This window comes from Thunnus albacares, chromosome 9 (genome assembly GCF_914725855.1).
Source record: "Thunnus albacares chromosome 9, fThuAlb1.1, whole genome shotgun sequence".
Lineage (NCBI taxonomy): Eukaryota > Metazoa > Chordata > Actinopteri > Scombriformes > Scombridae > Thunnus > Thunnus albacares.
Genome location: NC_058114.1, coordinates 25,519,553 through 25,533,971, shown reverse-complemented (window position 1 = coordinate 25,533,971; position 14,419 = coordinate 25,519,553). Strand labels below are relative to the sequence as shown.

Here is a 14,419-nt window from a genome sequence, read left to right as displayed (position 1 = left end):
CCCTTATGATGGAGTAAGCTGGCCTTTACGTCAGAGATGAATGTATCCTTCATGTAGGCTGACCATTAGGAAAATAAGGCACTCTTAAAACATGTTGTAGTTCTTGTAGCTGACATTACTCCGTTCAACTGATTTTGGTACAATGCTACCCAGTAGTTTGCTCAACCACACCCCCTTTATGTTGTTCCTTGGGTGTGTGCAGCCTAAGCTGCCAGTGACAACTGCATTAGTCGAGGAATCATTCTCCAAACTCAAACTGATCAAGACCCTGCTTAGAAACAGAGACTCTCTGATCGTCTGTTGTCCATTGAGTGGGACGTCCCAACTGACCATAACAAGGTCATTAACATTTACAAACTCATGGCCAAAATAATTCTCCTTTTATTTCACCAGTCTTGCTTCTTTCTTCCCTGACAAGATGCTCAAAACAGCTAATTCTCAAAATGTTAATAGTTCCATGTTTTAGCTACAGATGTGTTGGAGAAATAAAACTTTTAAAACATTACTCACTCCCTGTATTTTATTACAGGGCAAAATAAATGTTTAAAAAGGAAATCCTTTGTAATACAGAGGTGTTGTTTCCTTATATTCTGAGTCACCCTATAAAATGTTCATCTTAATTGAGGATGTAGCCTTTATACCAAACATGCATCATTGTTCTTTGCTGAATGCATCGGGTGCCCTTTATATATTTTTTGGCCTCTGCCCCTTAGATGGCCCGAGTCCTGTTCCACCTTCCCACTCATTCACTGTGAAAGGTCAAAGATTTTGTTTCACTCTGGTTTCTTTAGTCTGACATTTGCCAGAATAGAAGTAGTTTTTTGTGGCTGGTGTTTGATTATTTGTGTTACAGTCATAAATTAATTAGAAACAGGCCTTTTTGGATACAGGCCCAGGAGCCCTGGGGCTCAAGGACCTTCTGTTAGAAATTACATTTATTAACATTTGTTTCCTGAAAAGTCAAAAAGTTCAGTCAAAATGTGCAGATCACAATATTTAGTTTCTGATCCTAATCAAAGTCCTTTGCCAAAATATTGTATATGATCCAATATTTATTTATTTTTTATCTCTTCCCCTCTACATAGGCTTACAGTTAAACATGCTCACGTGGGCTCCAGTAAGACTGCAAATGTTTTGACAGCTGAGAAGTTTTGCCTTAAGAAAATATATCATGCACCACAGGTTTCTTCTATAATATTCTGAATAGTGTCCCACTTTTTTATTTTTTTTAATAATACCCAACAAAAGGCCCAATGGCTGAAATCATGTCATCATCCATCCATAGCAGTGAGTGATGGAAATAAATTCACCTTTTATGTCTAGATCAGCTTTGTAGTTGTTTGTCATCCAAAAACGCTGCCTTTTTATTGCTCTTCAACCCTGAATGTCACTTCTTGGTTGCTTGACTGTTTTATGATTGAAAAATAGAAAACGTTACCTTATCTTATTGTTTGAGAATGGTTGCAGACCACAGTTGTAACATTTACACTTTACAGAGACCCAAACCAGGAACAGAAACTTCAGCTTTCTAAAGCATCAGTTCTCATGTCTCTGAAAGATGTGAGTGCTGTCTGTATTTATGGTATAAAATAATTGTCTAGAGTTTTACACTCTGTAACGCACTTTCAGTGCATATACTATATAAATTCATTTCAGTTATACTCCCATGATCCATTTAAACATATTTTATTGTGTAATGTTGTGATTCATTTAAAAGTGAAAATACTGCAGCCCTTCATAGACCTGGAATGATTAAAGATTCCTTTATAATTAACCTACAGGATCCACACTGTGGCGACCACAATAAAAGACAAAGTGAAAGACGACAAAAAAAGGTTTATTTAGAAATTCACAGTTTCTAATGGCACTACAGTTTTTGTAGTAACTCACTCCTGCTCAAAAATACTGTGCAGCTCTTCAGAGTAATCACAGAGAGAAAGAGAGGGAGAGAGAGAGAGAGAAAAAAGAAAAGATAGCACTTGACATAGAAGGTAGAAAAACAAAAAAGGCATGAGGAGTCATACAAAGTGCACACCAAGCTCCTAGAATTTCTCTCCGAGGGCGTTCTCCTTAGTCGCTGTGTTACGGGATAAGTAGATTCAGAGTAGTCTTTCTCATAACACAGACGTACACATACATGAGATCAACAAAATAAATTCTCACATGAATGCAGGTTAACACACACACACACACACACACACGCACACATACATAACATCATACACATTCAAAAAAAAAAAAAGAAAAAAAAAGGGTAAAACAAAAACCTCATGATTTGCTCGGCTTGTGGAACATAGAGAATCACGTGAATAGTGTTCCAAATCATACCCATCTTTGCTGCGTTCCCTTTATTCAACAACAATTCATGTCCTTCTCCTCACAAACCACAACTATCATTCAGTGTGGGGCAAACACACAAACTCACAGAGCAATGACAAGTGAATAAAAGACCGAGTGAGTGTACGATGAGAGTGAGGATGCACGGAAAGATCAGTAAAGCAGGCATGTAGACTGACGGAGCATTTCCAACTCCAAATGAGAACACAGAGTGGTTAATAAAAGCAGGCATATTAAAAATTGTTCTTCACAGTCACAGAGAAAGTCGTGCAATGTGGGGGGAAGGGGGTCAGAGGTGACCCTGGTGGATGAGGAGATGTAAAGAAGAGAGCCGTAGAAACTGGTCAGAAGACTAATGGGGGAGAAGAGTTAGAAGAGAATTCTCTGTCTCTGTCAAAATGTACACCAAGTCCAACCACGCAGAGCCAGTCAGAAATTGCGTACATTAAGAAAAACAAATATTTGATTTTATTCTCTAAAAGCAAGCAAAAAAAAAAAAAAAAAAAAAGAAAAAAAAGAAAAAAGAAGAACCCTTTTCACATCTCCATGTCCTGACAGCGCTTCAATATTAAACTGAATTTCATTGTAGGTCAGTCATGAAATCATTAACAGGGTGATTTAAAATTAGCGAGACAAGGAAGATGCATGAAATGAAGACGATAAAAACACTAACTTTCACTACTTCCGATCACCTAGCAGCTCTGAACATATACAAAAGCAGCAGCGATGATCCTAATAAATCTGTATCGATACTCAATTATCTTGTTGGATGTACAGTATATGCTGCTGTACGACATGCCATACTTATCAGATATATTATTATAAACTATATATAAACAAACAAACAAACAAACAAACAAACAAAAAAAAACCCTGTGTGGTTGAGCCGTCCACCATGACCATGTATCAGTACCGTTGAGTGTATCTTACTGCAATATTTCTATGTAACATTAATATACTACTGAGACACTGCAGGGTTGGTAGACTGGGAAGCCAGCGCCTAAGTTAGAAAACTCTGTAGACATTTAAATAAATAAATAGATAAATAAAACTGGTCTTTCAGACTCTTCTGCAGGGTCCCAGTAGGGTGTGTGTGTGTGCGTGTGTGTGATGAGTGTAAACATTCAACTTTGCTCTGCAATGTGCTCCTACATGATGCTCTCAACATACTGTCAAAAACTATGGCTTGCCTCTGTCCTGTTAAAATCCATATTATCTTCCATCGTCACAATATCTACTATAAACAGCACAATATCTCTTCACATGGTGTTTGTATGTACACGTGTTTTTGGGCCCAGCCCAAGCTGAGTAGCGATTGATTTAATAGGATCTCGAATCTGCTGCTGTTGTATTTATAACATGAGGTTTAGTGGGACTCTAAACTGAAAGGACTAACGCGTTCAGACAGTTTCAACTCATGCAAAAAATGATTTTCTTCATTCAGCTCTGACGGTTGGTTTGGAGTACACTGACTGAGACAGAGGAAGAGAAATAGAGAGAGTTCTGGTGTACGTGAAACACTCTGGTCCCAGCAGTCATATTAGGATGCAATACCGGACAGAAAGGATGAAAAATGATGGCAATGGAAGACAGAAGGAAATAAGGATAAGAGAAGTAATTTGTCATGCTCCACAATTCTCTCATTATGACACATTTCATCCAAAAGAGCAGCCTAATACTTCTTGATGCCCTTGTAGGTGAAGGAACGTGGAGTTGAGGCCGACACTTCTCCTCACTGTGCTCAAAGTGGGGGAACGAAAGTTTACTGGTGCTCAACTGTCGTGGGACAATGTGCTTATCCAGTAGAAAAACATAGACTTGACTTGTATTAATGTTTCACTCCCCACCACAGTGTCTCCCTCTGTCCCCAAACGAAAACATCAACAATTCTTTTAAATTTCATGTTTTTAGCATTAAAAGGTCTAGAACAGATATAAAGGCACGTAACCGTAAACAGGTCTTTGACAGGAGTGGATAAGGACTGGAGGATGTTGAGCTACTGCTGCCATAGCCGCTTCAGTTCCACGGTGCGCCTGGGTGCTCATGGGAAATGTGGTTCTTTGGGATGCAGTAACCTCATCTCCTCACTACGCAAATAGAGTCTGCTACCATATAGTGTGTGTGTGTGTGGTTGTGTAAAGAAAGTTGTGTAAAAGTGAACTTCGTAAAGAGTGAACACACTGATGAGTGTGAGTCCTCAGACATGTCCGGTGACAGCTGTCACCCCGATGGTCCCAACACTGATCTCCTTGTTTCCCTTCATAAGCTGCTGCAGGCTGGGCAGAGAACCGACGCTGCCTCCCGGCATGTGGGGGAACTGCAGCTCCGTCTGCCGTGACTTTCGCCGCTTCACTGAGCGCTTCTCCTGACGTGATTTGACGGGAGGCTGCTGGAGGGGGAAGGCCAGGGCGTGGCCGTTGCACAGGCCGGCGGAGGGGAAGATGGGAGAGGGAGGGGGGAGGCGGCTTGTGTAGGACTCCTCAGAGTGGGTGGATGAGCTGCAGCTGCTGGTCTCTGAGGGAAGCTCCCTGGAGGTGCAAGTGGGCAATAATGACACCTCCTCTACAGATGGAGGGGGAGGCAGTGGGGGAGGAGTAGGAGGAGGAGGAGGAGGAAGAAGAGGAGGAGGAGGGGGTGGGGGTGGGGGTAGGGCAGGGAGGCATGGGTGGAAGCCATTGCATTTGGTTGCCCCGTTGGTGAGCGGAGCAGAGGGATCAGATGACTTCACAGTCTCAACCTTGTCCAACGATTTTGTTTTGCAGCGCTTTTTCTACAGGAAAAACAGAAGAGAGGAGGAAAGAAATTTGAAACAATGCTCAAAGAAAGCGCAGATGCATCTTATTATGTAATGCCATATTAACCACTTTTGTGCTAGACACTGCTGACGATGACAACAGCTAAAAAATGAAGCAAACACTGACTGCAAGCCTTCAAAAGGCTGTCAATGCTGTCAATGTGCCATCTTATTTAGTATGAGGTCACACAAATGAGTCAGAGAAGGGTGGGAAAGTTTAAGAGGGAAAGATGGAAGATAGGATTCGGAGGAAACAAATATCACTAAAACTGCCAAACAAAGTATTTACAAGTGACCCAGTGCTGTGTTGTGATATAAAGCCACAGTACACCATGCTTTATTCTCCTAGCCAAACACTTTCAGATGAAAATGTTTGAGAAGTGTGTGACATGTTGTAATTTTCGATGGACTAGTGTGTGCTCACACTTGTCCGCACCTCGCTGTGTGTGTGTACGTTCTCAAAGTACGAAAAATAAAAAGTCCGCAGTGTCAGCAAAGAAGTGGTTAACAGACACGGCAGATCTTTGGAGTGGGCTGAATCTTAACACGCGTCAGATCAGATGAGATCAGTGACTAAGGAAGAAGTCATTCCACAGCATTGAGACACATCCCCGCTCCAACACACTTACTGTACAGACTGACTGACACTAAAACACACAGCACTTATGTAAGGCGGCCGTCACAGCCAACAGCAGCAGTTGGAACAGACACTGTACCTTTTTCTCTGGAGAAAACCTTAGAGGTTCTACAATGTACAAGTCATCTGGACCTACTGGGGAGGGGAGAGAGGGGCCAGGTTAATGATGGAATGGGAAACAGGAAAACATACATGTAACAAGCATGAAGTGACCTTGCAAGTAGTTTTATTAAATGTGCAACGGCAAAAGATAATCCATATTCTAATAATGTCTACACAGAAGGTAGCGAGTAGCTTCACATGGTTGACAATGCATTTTGTTAGATATGTATATATTTACAACAAATTTGACAAAAACTAGAAAGATTTAGCGAATATCACAGGAAAGCATGTTATTTTTTTTATTGATTACTACTTGCAAATGTCTACCATAAGCCAGCAAAGCATCGTGCTCTATTATTACACTCCTTAAGCCTGCATGTGGACACAAGCTGGCAATGACAGCCTCTCAGCCTCAAGGGCAAACTCCTCTCTCTCTCTCTCTCACACTCACACACACACACACACACACACACACACACACACACACACACACACACACACACACACACACACACACACACACACACACACACACACACACACACACACACACACACACACACACACAGCTGAGGGATAATGAACAGCAGGGGGAGTTTTAGGTTTCATGAATCAAAGACTTTATTCTTTTAGTGCTTGCACAAGCCTCTCCCTGTGCGTTTGTGTTGCTGGAGGCGCTGGCAACACCAGGGATATCAGCCACTAAGCATGGCACCATGTGCTGAGAGGAAACAGCGAAGATATTGACAGTATGAGAGACGGAAGTAAAGGAAAAAGTGCTTGAGATTGGAGAATGCTTGGATGTGAACAGTTACGTGGCAAGAGCTGCAGCAGTCTGACGCAGAAAGCCTGAGAGGGTTTACGGTAGCGATAGAGCGGTTTTTGCAATGAGCTGACGGAAGTATCGAGCCTCACTGTTGCTTATGTTTCAATGACAAATGCAGAGGGAGAAACACGATAGATGGAGAACACATAGAGAAGGCAGGTTGGAGGAGAGACTTGTGTGTAGTGTGTGTTTAGGTGAGGGTGTTTTTACCTTCTGTAGAGGACAGGTGGAACGACTTGGAGCGAACAAGCGGACAGGTCACCCTGCGCTTAAGGCTCATATCGTCATAGGAGGAGAAGCATCTGACAATAAGAGATGATATTCACATTCATAAAGTGTTGTTTACATTGTCAATAGTCCAACTTCCTACAGTTAGTGGCAGGACAGGAGTGACAGCATTAGATGAGCACATAACAGCTGAATTATGGTGTAAGTGATTCAATATGTTCTATTCAAAAGCAGAATAATAAAACTGAATATTAGATGAAAAACCTCATAAATAACTCAGACAAACAAAAAGTCTAAATAAACTAAGCATGTACATGTGTGTGTGAGAGAGAGAGAGAAACAAACCTCTTGGGGCTGGGGTAGTGGTGGCTCTTGGGAAGGGCAGCGGTGTTGGTGTTGGGGTTGGGAGAAGAGCTGCGGCAGCACTGCAGACACAGCAGGAGGCCCAGAGACAGACACAGAACCAGTGAGACCACCAGGTAGCTCTGACGGTCAGATACCTGCAGAGAAAAAAAATCCATCGGCTAAAGTGAAATGCAGCGCAAGTTTGCAAAACACACATTTAAAACCTTTCCCCACATAACATTACAGAGAATCAAATAAATATTCAGTACGTTAGTAGCAGGTTGGGCATTTCACACTGTCCTCAAGTGACATCACAGATCATACATTAAAACTTCATACGCACCACCGTACCATCCAAAGGTTTATGTGACATGTTTAGATACAAATAGGAATCAAGCTGTTTATCAATAAGCTGACTTAGGACTTCCCTTCATATTCCCTCTTCTTCTTCACTTATACAGGTGGTGATTTTAAAAGGTTATTAGGATTATATTCAGATGTGATACACTCTCCAAGTGTATCAACAATTTGCCATTTTGTCATTCTGCCAACTTGTCAGCAAAGGGCCTGAAATACAAAGTGCACTCTTCACTACTTCACTTATTAGACAACGTGGTGTGATTTGCTGTTTTGGAGTATTACATCTAATGGAAATTCATTCCCAGTTGTTGGCAGCTGCCTGACAGTCAAGTCTGCTCACTGCATTCCATATTAGTTTATCCTTCATAAAATCTATACTCTCCCAATGTAACTCAATCCTTATGAGCACAGAAGATGTCCTTCTTGTTGTAACTGTATGCTCTCAGAGAAAGGTCAGTAGGGTATTTTGAAATCAACCACTGACCCTGCCTGAGTCCACAGATAGAAAATTCTGGGAATGACCACAGAAATATTTAGGACAACTGGAATTAGTGTTCGCTTGGTCTCCAAACATATTTGTTAATCTGCTGCACAGTTGACTCATGTGAATGTCTTCATGTCCTTTCTGTATGTACATGGCCCAGTGGGATCTCTCCCTCTCAGTCATGCCACAAAATTCCAACTGCTGATGAACTACTTATCAACAAACTGTGACTCATATTTTAATATTTAAAGGACTTCCAGCGAACTGTCAACTGGGGCCTGAGACAAAATGCATATTTCTTACAATTAGTATAATTTGTTCATGTTCTTTTAGCCCCATCTCCATATGGTCTGTTCATTAATGTAATGTTTCAAACACCTGTTTTGCCGAGATCGTTATGCATTCCGAGCAGCAAAATCAATATCCTGACTCTGGATTGTGTTAGGCATGGATAGATCTGACCATAGAAACCCCCAAAAAGTCCCCTCATATGTGCCTGTTTGAATAATAGTGGTTTGCTCTAAACAACCACTGTGATGTTAAACATTTGTTTTGCATCAGGAGAATCCAGTATCCTCACCTCAGCTATAAAAGCACAGCAGGAAACCCAAGTGTTAGTCAGCTCTAGTTAGTCAGATTGATAATGGTTTGCATTTATATAAATGACTAAAACATCACTCCATTATGACACTAATTTCTTTCTGAAGAGTATAAGCTAGTAAAGACTGCATTCCTGCCTCAATCAGACAGGATGTCAGATCTATTGTCTGATAACTGGTTGGAAAATGTCATACTGATGTATAATCAGCATGTAAGCAGTAGGCAATACTGCTTGAAATAATTAGCAATCAACAGCAGCAGGCTGGTCACCTCTCTCTGCAGCTGGCCAACTGTAACGGTGAGATTGAGCATCAGTTTAGTGACGTTCTCCAACTGGCTCTGCAGAACCTGGATGGAGTCGGTCTGCTTCTGGTCCTGAAAATGTACAAAGAGGAAGCAAAGCTCAACAGTGAATGATCTGTTACATGACTGTTAACTGTCAGTGCATCAATTTCTCTTTCTGTGTGTGACTTCATGCAAACTGACCTGCTCCTCGGCAATGCGGGAGGTGTTCTGCAGTTTGATGATGGTCTTATTGAACGCTCTCTGCATCTCTTCCATCTGTTTACGGTATCTGAACAACACAAATGCAAAAGTCACAATCTGTGAGATTCTCTTACATGTTCGTATGACTCTACCAAGCAAATTGCAGCTTTGTTAAAAGACACGTCCAGTGTCCATGTGCAGTTATTATTACTACATAATTATAAGGTTCTTTGTGTACAGTGGTTTCACCTCTGGCTGAGCTCCTCCAGGTATCTGCTGGACAGACTCATGTTCATCTCCAGGGCTTTGATCCTGTTGTTCAGCCTCATGAACACACTCTCCTTCTGGCTGGAGCCGTGCACTGCTCCACCGTTTAATAATACGCTGTTCCCGTTCCCTGTGCCGCCATTATAATCCCCCCCATTCTGCAGCTCTGCATAGAAGTCTGTAGCTGTCCGGTGGACGTTCCCATTCCCATTAGTGCTTAACAGGTCTTCGTCCACCGTGTCTTCCATGCGATGGGGCTCTCCAGTCTGAGTGAGTGAGTCCCCGTGCTCCCCTTGAGACTGAGAAGCCTGGACAGTGTGTCTCTGTGAGTCCCCACTGTCTGCGCCTAACTTAACTGTGTCTGTGTGAGTATCAGTCAGAGGGAGAGCTGCTGGCAGTTCGGTGGGAGGGGGGATAAGGTCTTCAGGTCTTGACACAGTGGGAAGAGGGTGAACAGGCTGCTCCTTGACAGGGGGAAGTACAACACCAGGAGAGGCTGTCTCAGAGGCCAGAGGCTGTGGGGGAGAGCTAACAGTAAAAGTGGGTGTGGCACTGCTGGCCTGCTGTGTCTCTAGGATAGAGACGGCTTGGAGGGGTGGAGTGGGAACAGGGTCCAGGGCTGCGTCTTTAATGGGAGGTAGCAGCTTCTCCTCATGTGTGGGGGTAGGGCGTGTTAGGGAACTGTGGATGTCTGAGAAACTGTGAGGGGGGATGGTAGAGGTTCTACTAGGCTCTAGGAGGATGTTGGGCTCTGGAGTGTGCGCGTCAGGGGTGAGATGTGTGTGTGTGGTGTGTGCCTCACCCAGAGGTTTGCCCTCATTTTGGCCCTTAAGAGGAACCTCAGGCTCTGGAGCTTTTTCTGTGAGGGGAAGGGCTTCTTGTAGAGGTGTGGGAACAGGGACAGGGATCTGTGGAGGTGTGTGTGTGAGGGCGGGGGTGTTTGCAACAGGGGGTGTCTGTGTCTGAGAGCTCAGCTGCCTCCGCCTGAGGCTGCGGAGTCTCTCCTTGGCCAGCCTGGCTGAGCACCAGCGATGGAGCAGTTCGGGCAGGGTGGCCATGCAGGACAGAGACAGAGAAGAGAAGGAGGAGAAAGGACAGTACGCCTGGCTCTCCCACTGGTTCCTGTCTGCCTCCCTCCTTGTCTCCTCCTCTCTCTTCTCTTCCTCCTCCTCTCCCTCCTCCTCCATCAGAGTGACAGTCGACTGTCTGGGCTCTTCATCCTCCTCCTCCTCTACCAGAGTGACAATCTGTCTGTCCTCGTGGGGTTCGGGTGATGTGGGGGAGGGTGTGGAAGAGTCACTGGATATATTGGAGTCTTCCTGGGTTGTAGGATGTTCTGGCTCTGCAGGTTCCAGTCTGAAGGAAGGAAATGGAAAGCAGCATATTCATTGTGTGTTCTTGGAGAGGTTTTGAAGAAAAAATTGTGTAAAAACACCAAAAATTTTGTTTTACTCCTTGTGTAATGGTTTGCGTAATGGTTTATATGCCTTTAATTGGTCTTACACTGCAGTGCTGTGACGGGTTTCTACCAGTTTTGGTGTAACTTCTGTGCTCCCCTCCTTCTCAGTCTGGACCTCTGCTGTCGTATTACCTGGCATAAACACAAAACAATCAACAAACTCACTACAGGACTTTGATAACACTTGGACAGCTACGGTACACTCGGTCATATAACTTAGTGAGATGTTTCTCCCCAGTCCTAGTATATGTGGCGGCAGGAAGCACGCTGTAGAACAGACACCCTTTTACTTGCAGTTTGGCTGGCAAGCCCATGTTTTGGGAAGTCAGAAATACTGTGAACCAGTCTAGTCCAGTTAGAACCGATCTCTCTCCCAAAATCTGAATTAGAGCCGTAAATGTAGAGAGAGCCAGCAGTAAAAAAAAGACACTTAACAGAGTTAGACAGTAAATGGACAGCAGACTCTGTGGACTCCGGTTAAAATAAATTCTTGTGTGACAAAGGCTGTTACGAATAAAAGAAAAAAATACACAACTCATTTTGGAAAGTGTGTAAAAGTTGCATGAGTGTTTTACAAAGTTGGTCTTCCAAAAAAGAGACTTGTTTTTAGTTTAAAGAAAGAAAGAAAATACATTGTTTAAAAGCGTAAATAAAATATTAGCGCTGGGTAAAATATGCGCTCAGGTGGATTTTTCCTCACATAGGTAGAGCTAAGTAATAGTCATTCTGATGCAGCTCCCTGTGTGGTAATTAAAACAAGGAGCAAGCTTGACATCATGGGCCCCCCTCAGTCCCCCACGCATGTGAGCTCCTCTGCCAAGAAGTACAACACACACAGCCAAAGTTCTGCTGAGACTCAACTGGAGACCCCCTGCCGACGACCATATAAACATCTGGCTGTTTCTGCACGTATACATATGAACACTGCAGATATACATATGCTCGCACTTTAGGGAAGGAAACCGAGTGACCTACTTTTAAAAGCAGTTAATCTAAACAATATGTGGGAAGACCGGCATGCCAGTGGTTGGAGGCAGAGAAATGGAGAAAAATGGCAGCTGAACAGTGAGGATAGAGTGTAGACAGACAGAGTATGGTATCTTTTCATACAAATTCTGTACAATTTGAAGCAATTTACAAAAGGATGCAAAACGTTGTTTCCATCAACTATATAATTGCTCTGCAAATATTCTAAAGCCCTTTTGATTTATTATTTTTTGGGAGACATGTGATGGTGGGTGGCTGAAAAACACCAATGTCTACAGAAAAGCAGAAAAAGCTCACGGATCATCATTATGTAAATCTGTTTCCGTCTGCCTTTCTTTCATTTGCTCTTTATTTATACAAGTCTTCCACCACAGCCAGGTGTAAAAACTATGGTGTGATATTTACGTGTTTTTTGAAATCCTTGGTTTTTCCATTCAGGTTTTCTTGGGCAAAAAATATGTGTATAACTACTCAGAACTGTCAGTGAAGCAAGCAAGAGTGCCTTTAAGAATGAGTTTGTCACATTAATATGGTGACTCATGCTAAACAATCTGCAGAGGAGTTTTCTGATGATCTGGAAACTATCAGGTTTTATATGGACAATCCTGTTATATTTCATAACACCCGTTAACAAGGTGTGGTTGCTCAAAGAGAACAAAGCAAATGCATGTCAGGGCCTAACTTTTCTAAGAGGAAGAATATGTAGAATCAATATTTTATAATGTTGGACCAGTTTCACCTGTTAAACTGTAGCATGTTAAACTGAAATCTATAGTCTTGCAAGACTGCAGAACAACTTTCACAATTTCAGTTCACATAAACAAAACCTCCAAAATAAATTGTGTCAATTTCTCCAAAAAACTACAGTTCAGGAATGAAAATAATTCAGTTTTTGAAGGGTAAAAAGGAAGACAGAACATATAGAAAAAAACCCAGATATGTCAGTCTGCCACAGTATATGAAAGCAACAAGAACAAGTCCATGCAAAAAATGTCAAACTTAGTATGAAGATAACTAAAAGCTTTACAGCTGGCCTTCTTATACAAAACTGAGCTTTGGAGACACAGGCTGCTGTCATCATATTTGTGTCAGACTTTTGTCTTTCCCACATTAGAATGACACGACAGGACTTTGGTGAAAAATCAGCAACATGGTAATTTACATGAGGAAGTTGTGGACATGAAAGGTGAAACAGGATGTAATAAGTGTATGAAAGATGAGTACCTCCTGGTTCTGCTCCACCCTCTGGTTTGCCGCCCAGCACATTAGCAGCAATGTTGTTTACCATGGTTAAGATGGCATCTAAAAGAAAAGTACACACACACACACACACACACACAATGTAATTATTTTGGAGGTCATGAAGTTCCCGGTAAATAAATTGACGGGCAGCAGCTTGAAAACAAATGTGTAATAGTGAATCAAAATGCTTTGGCTTTTGTTTTTCCTTTTTCTCCTCTTTGTCACTGCTGCTCTGAACTGCATCAACATTATTTCCTTCACTAACTTTCTTTCCTAGTTTTTCCCTCAATCCGCATTCTCTCTTGTTCAACTCCTCTCCGAGCCTGCTCAACTGAGGGAAAAATGTTTGTGTTCCTCTGCTGTTTTTTTTTAATGGTTTTATGGTTTGAGCCACGATGATTTGTGGTGTGTGTGTGTGTGGTGCACCAGTCCTCCTTTTGCTACATCAGGAGACACAGGGGCACCAGTGTGATTGCACATGTGTGTGTGTGTGTGTGTGTGTGTGTGTGTGTGTGTGTGTGTAGTGTGTGTAGTGTGTGTAGTGTGTGTAGTGTGTGTAGTGTGTGTAGTGTGAGCAGGAAAATTTCTGCAAGCCAAACCCCAATCTATGTCAATGTGCATGTATGATGCCAAGTAGGTTAAAATGCTGAGGAAACATTCAACACTGTCTCCTGAGGAATGTAAAGGATCTGGTGTTTGCATGGGTTGCTGCACTTACATGTGTATTAAACTAATTTGATAATAATTCTCCTTTTACATTCAGTATCAGATTCACTAAACAATTTTATGTATTTTTTATGGTTTGAAGTTTCTGAACTGTATGATGTTGCCACAAGCTGCTAAAGAATGTAGAAGAATTTGTTGTTTAGCCTTGAAAAAGTAAAAGTACTGTAGAGGCTTCTAGCCCTTCAAAATGCTGAGTAATGTTTTCTTAAATATCCTTCCTTCAATCATCCTAAAACGGTTATGCAAAACCAATTGTCATAGTGGATCTCAGTGTCAGTACTGTTTCATCAGCTGTATTGCTGTGGCTTATTTCCTGTCATATAATTTTCATAGTTATATTACCATGTTTGCATGTGCGTCTGTGTGTACATACTGGTTGCTGAGCCAAGCAGGTTTTTAGAAGCCTTGTCCTCTGATGGTTGGTAGCCAGGAGGATAGTCTGAGGAGACAAACATTTTAATAGTCACATGTTAAAATGTTGATTAAATCACATTTAACAGTAAATAAATGTTACACTTTTAAATGAGTTTACGATGAAA

The 14,419-nt window shown here is 42.2% G+C and overlaps 1 protein-coding gene across 5 annotated transcripts in view; it reads right to left on the bottom strand.

Moving 5' to 3' along the window:
• Nucleotides 1-1,816: 1,816 nt before the first annotated feature.
• Nucleotides 1,817-14,419, bottom strand: part of suco (SUN domain containing ossification factor) — a 46,597-nt gene continuing 33,994 nt past the window's right edge. For 3 of the 5 annotated variants that reach the window (XM_044362600.1, XM_044362602.1, XM_044362603.1), the window contains 10 exons: nucleotides 14,254-14,319; nucleotides 13,137-13,214; nucleotides 10,970-11,057; nucleotides 9,449-10,822; nucleotides 9,200-9,287; nucleotides 8,984-9,088; nucleotides 7,270-7,424; nucleotides 6,907-6,998; nucleotides 5,848-5,903; nucleotides 1,817-5,107 (listed from right to left, as the gene is read on the bottom strand). In XM_044362600.1, coding sequence (XP_044218535.1) covers nucleotides 4,535-5,107; nucleotides 5,848-5,903; nucleotides 6,907-6,998; nucleotides 7,270-7,424; nucleotides 8,984-9,088; nucleotides 9,200-9,287; nucleotides 9,449-10,822; nucleotides 10,970-11,057; nucleotides 13,137-13,214; nucleotides 14,254-14,319 — 2,675 coding nt within the window. In that variant the 3' untranslated portion in view covers nucleotides 1,817-4,534. The remainder of the gene's footprint in view (nucleotides 5,108-5,847; nucleotides 5,904-6,906; nucleotides 6,999-7,269; nucleotides 7,425-8,983; nucleotides 9,089-9,199; nucleotides 9,288-9,448; nucleotides 10,823-10,969; nucleotides 11,058-13,136; nucleotides 13,215-14,253; nucleotides 14,320-14,419) is intronic. The other 2 variants (XM_044362601.1, XM_044362604.1) reach the window with 2 other exon arrangements.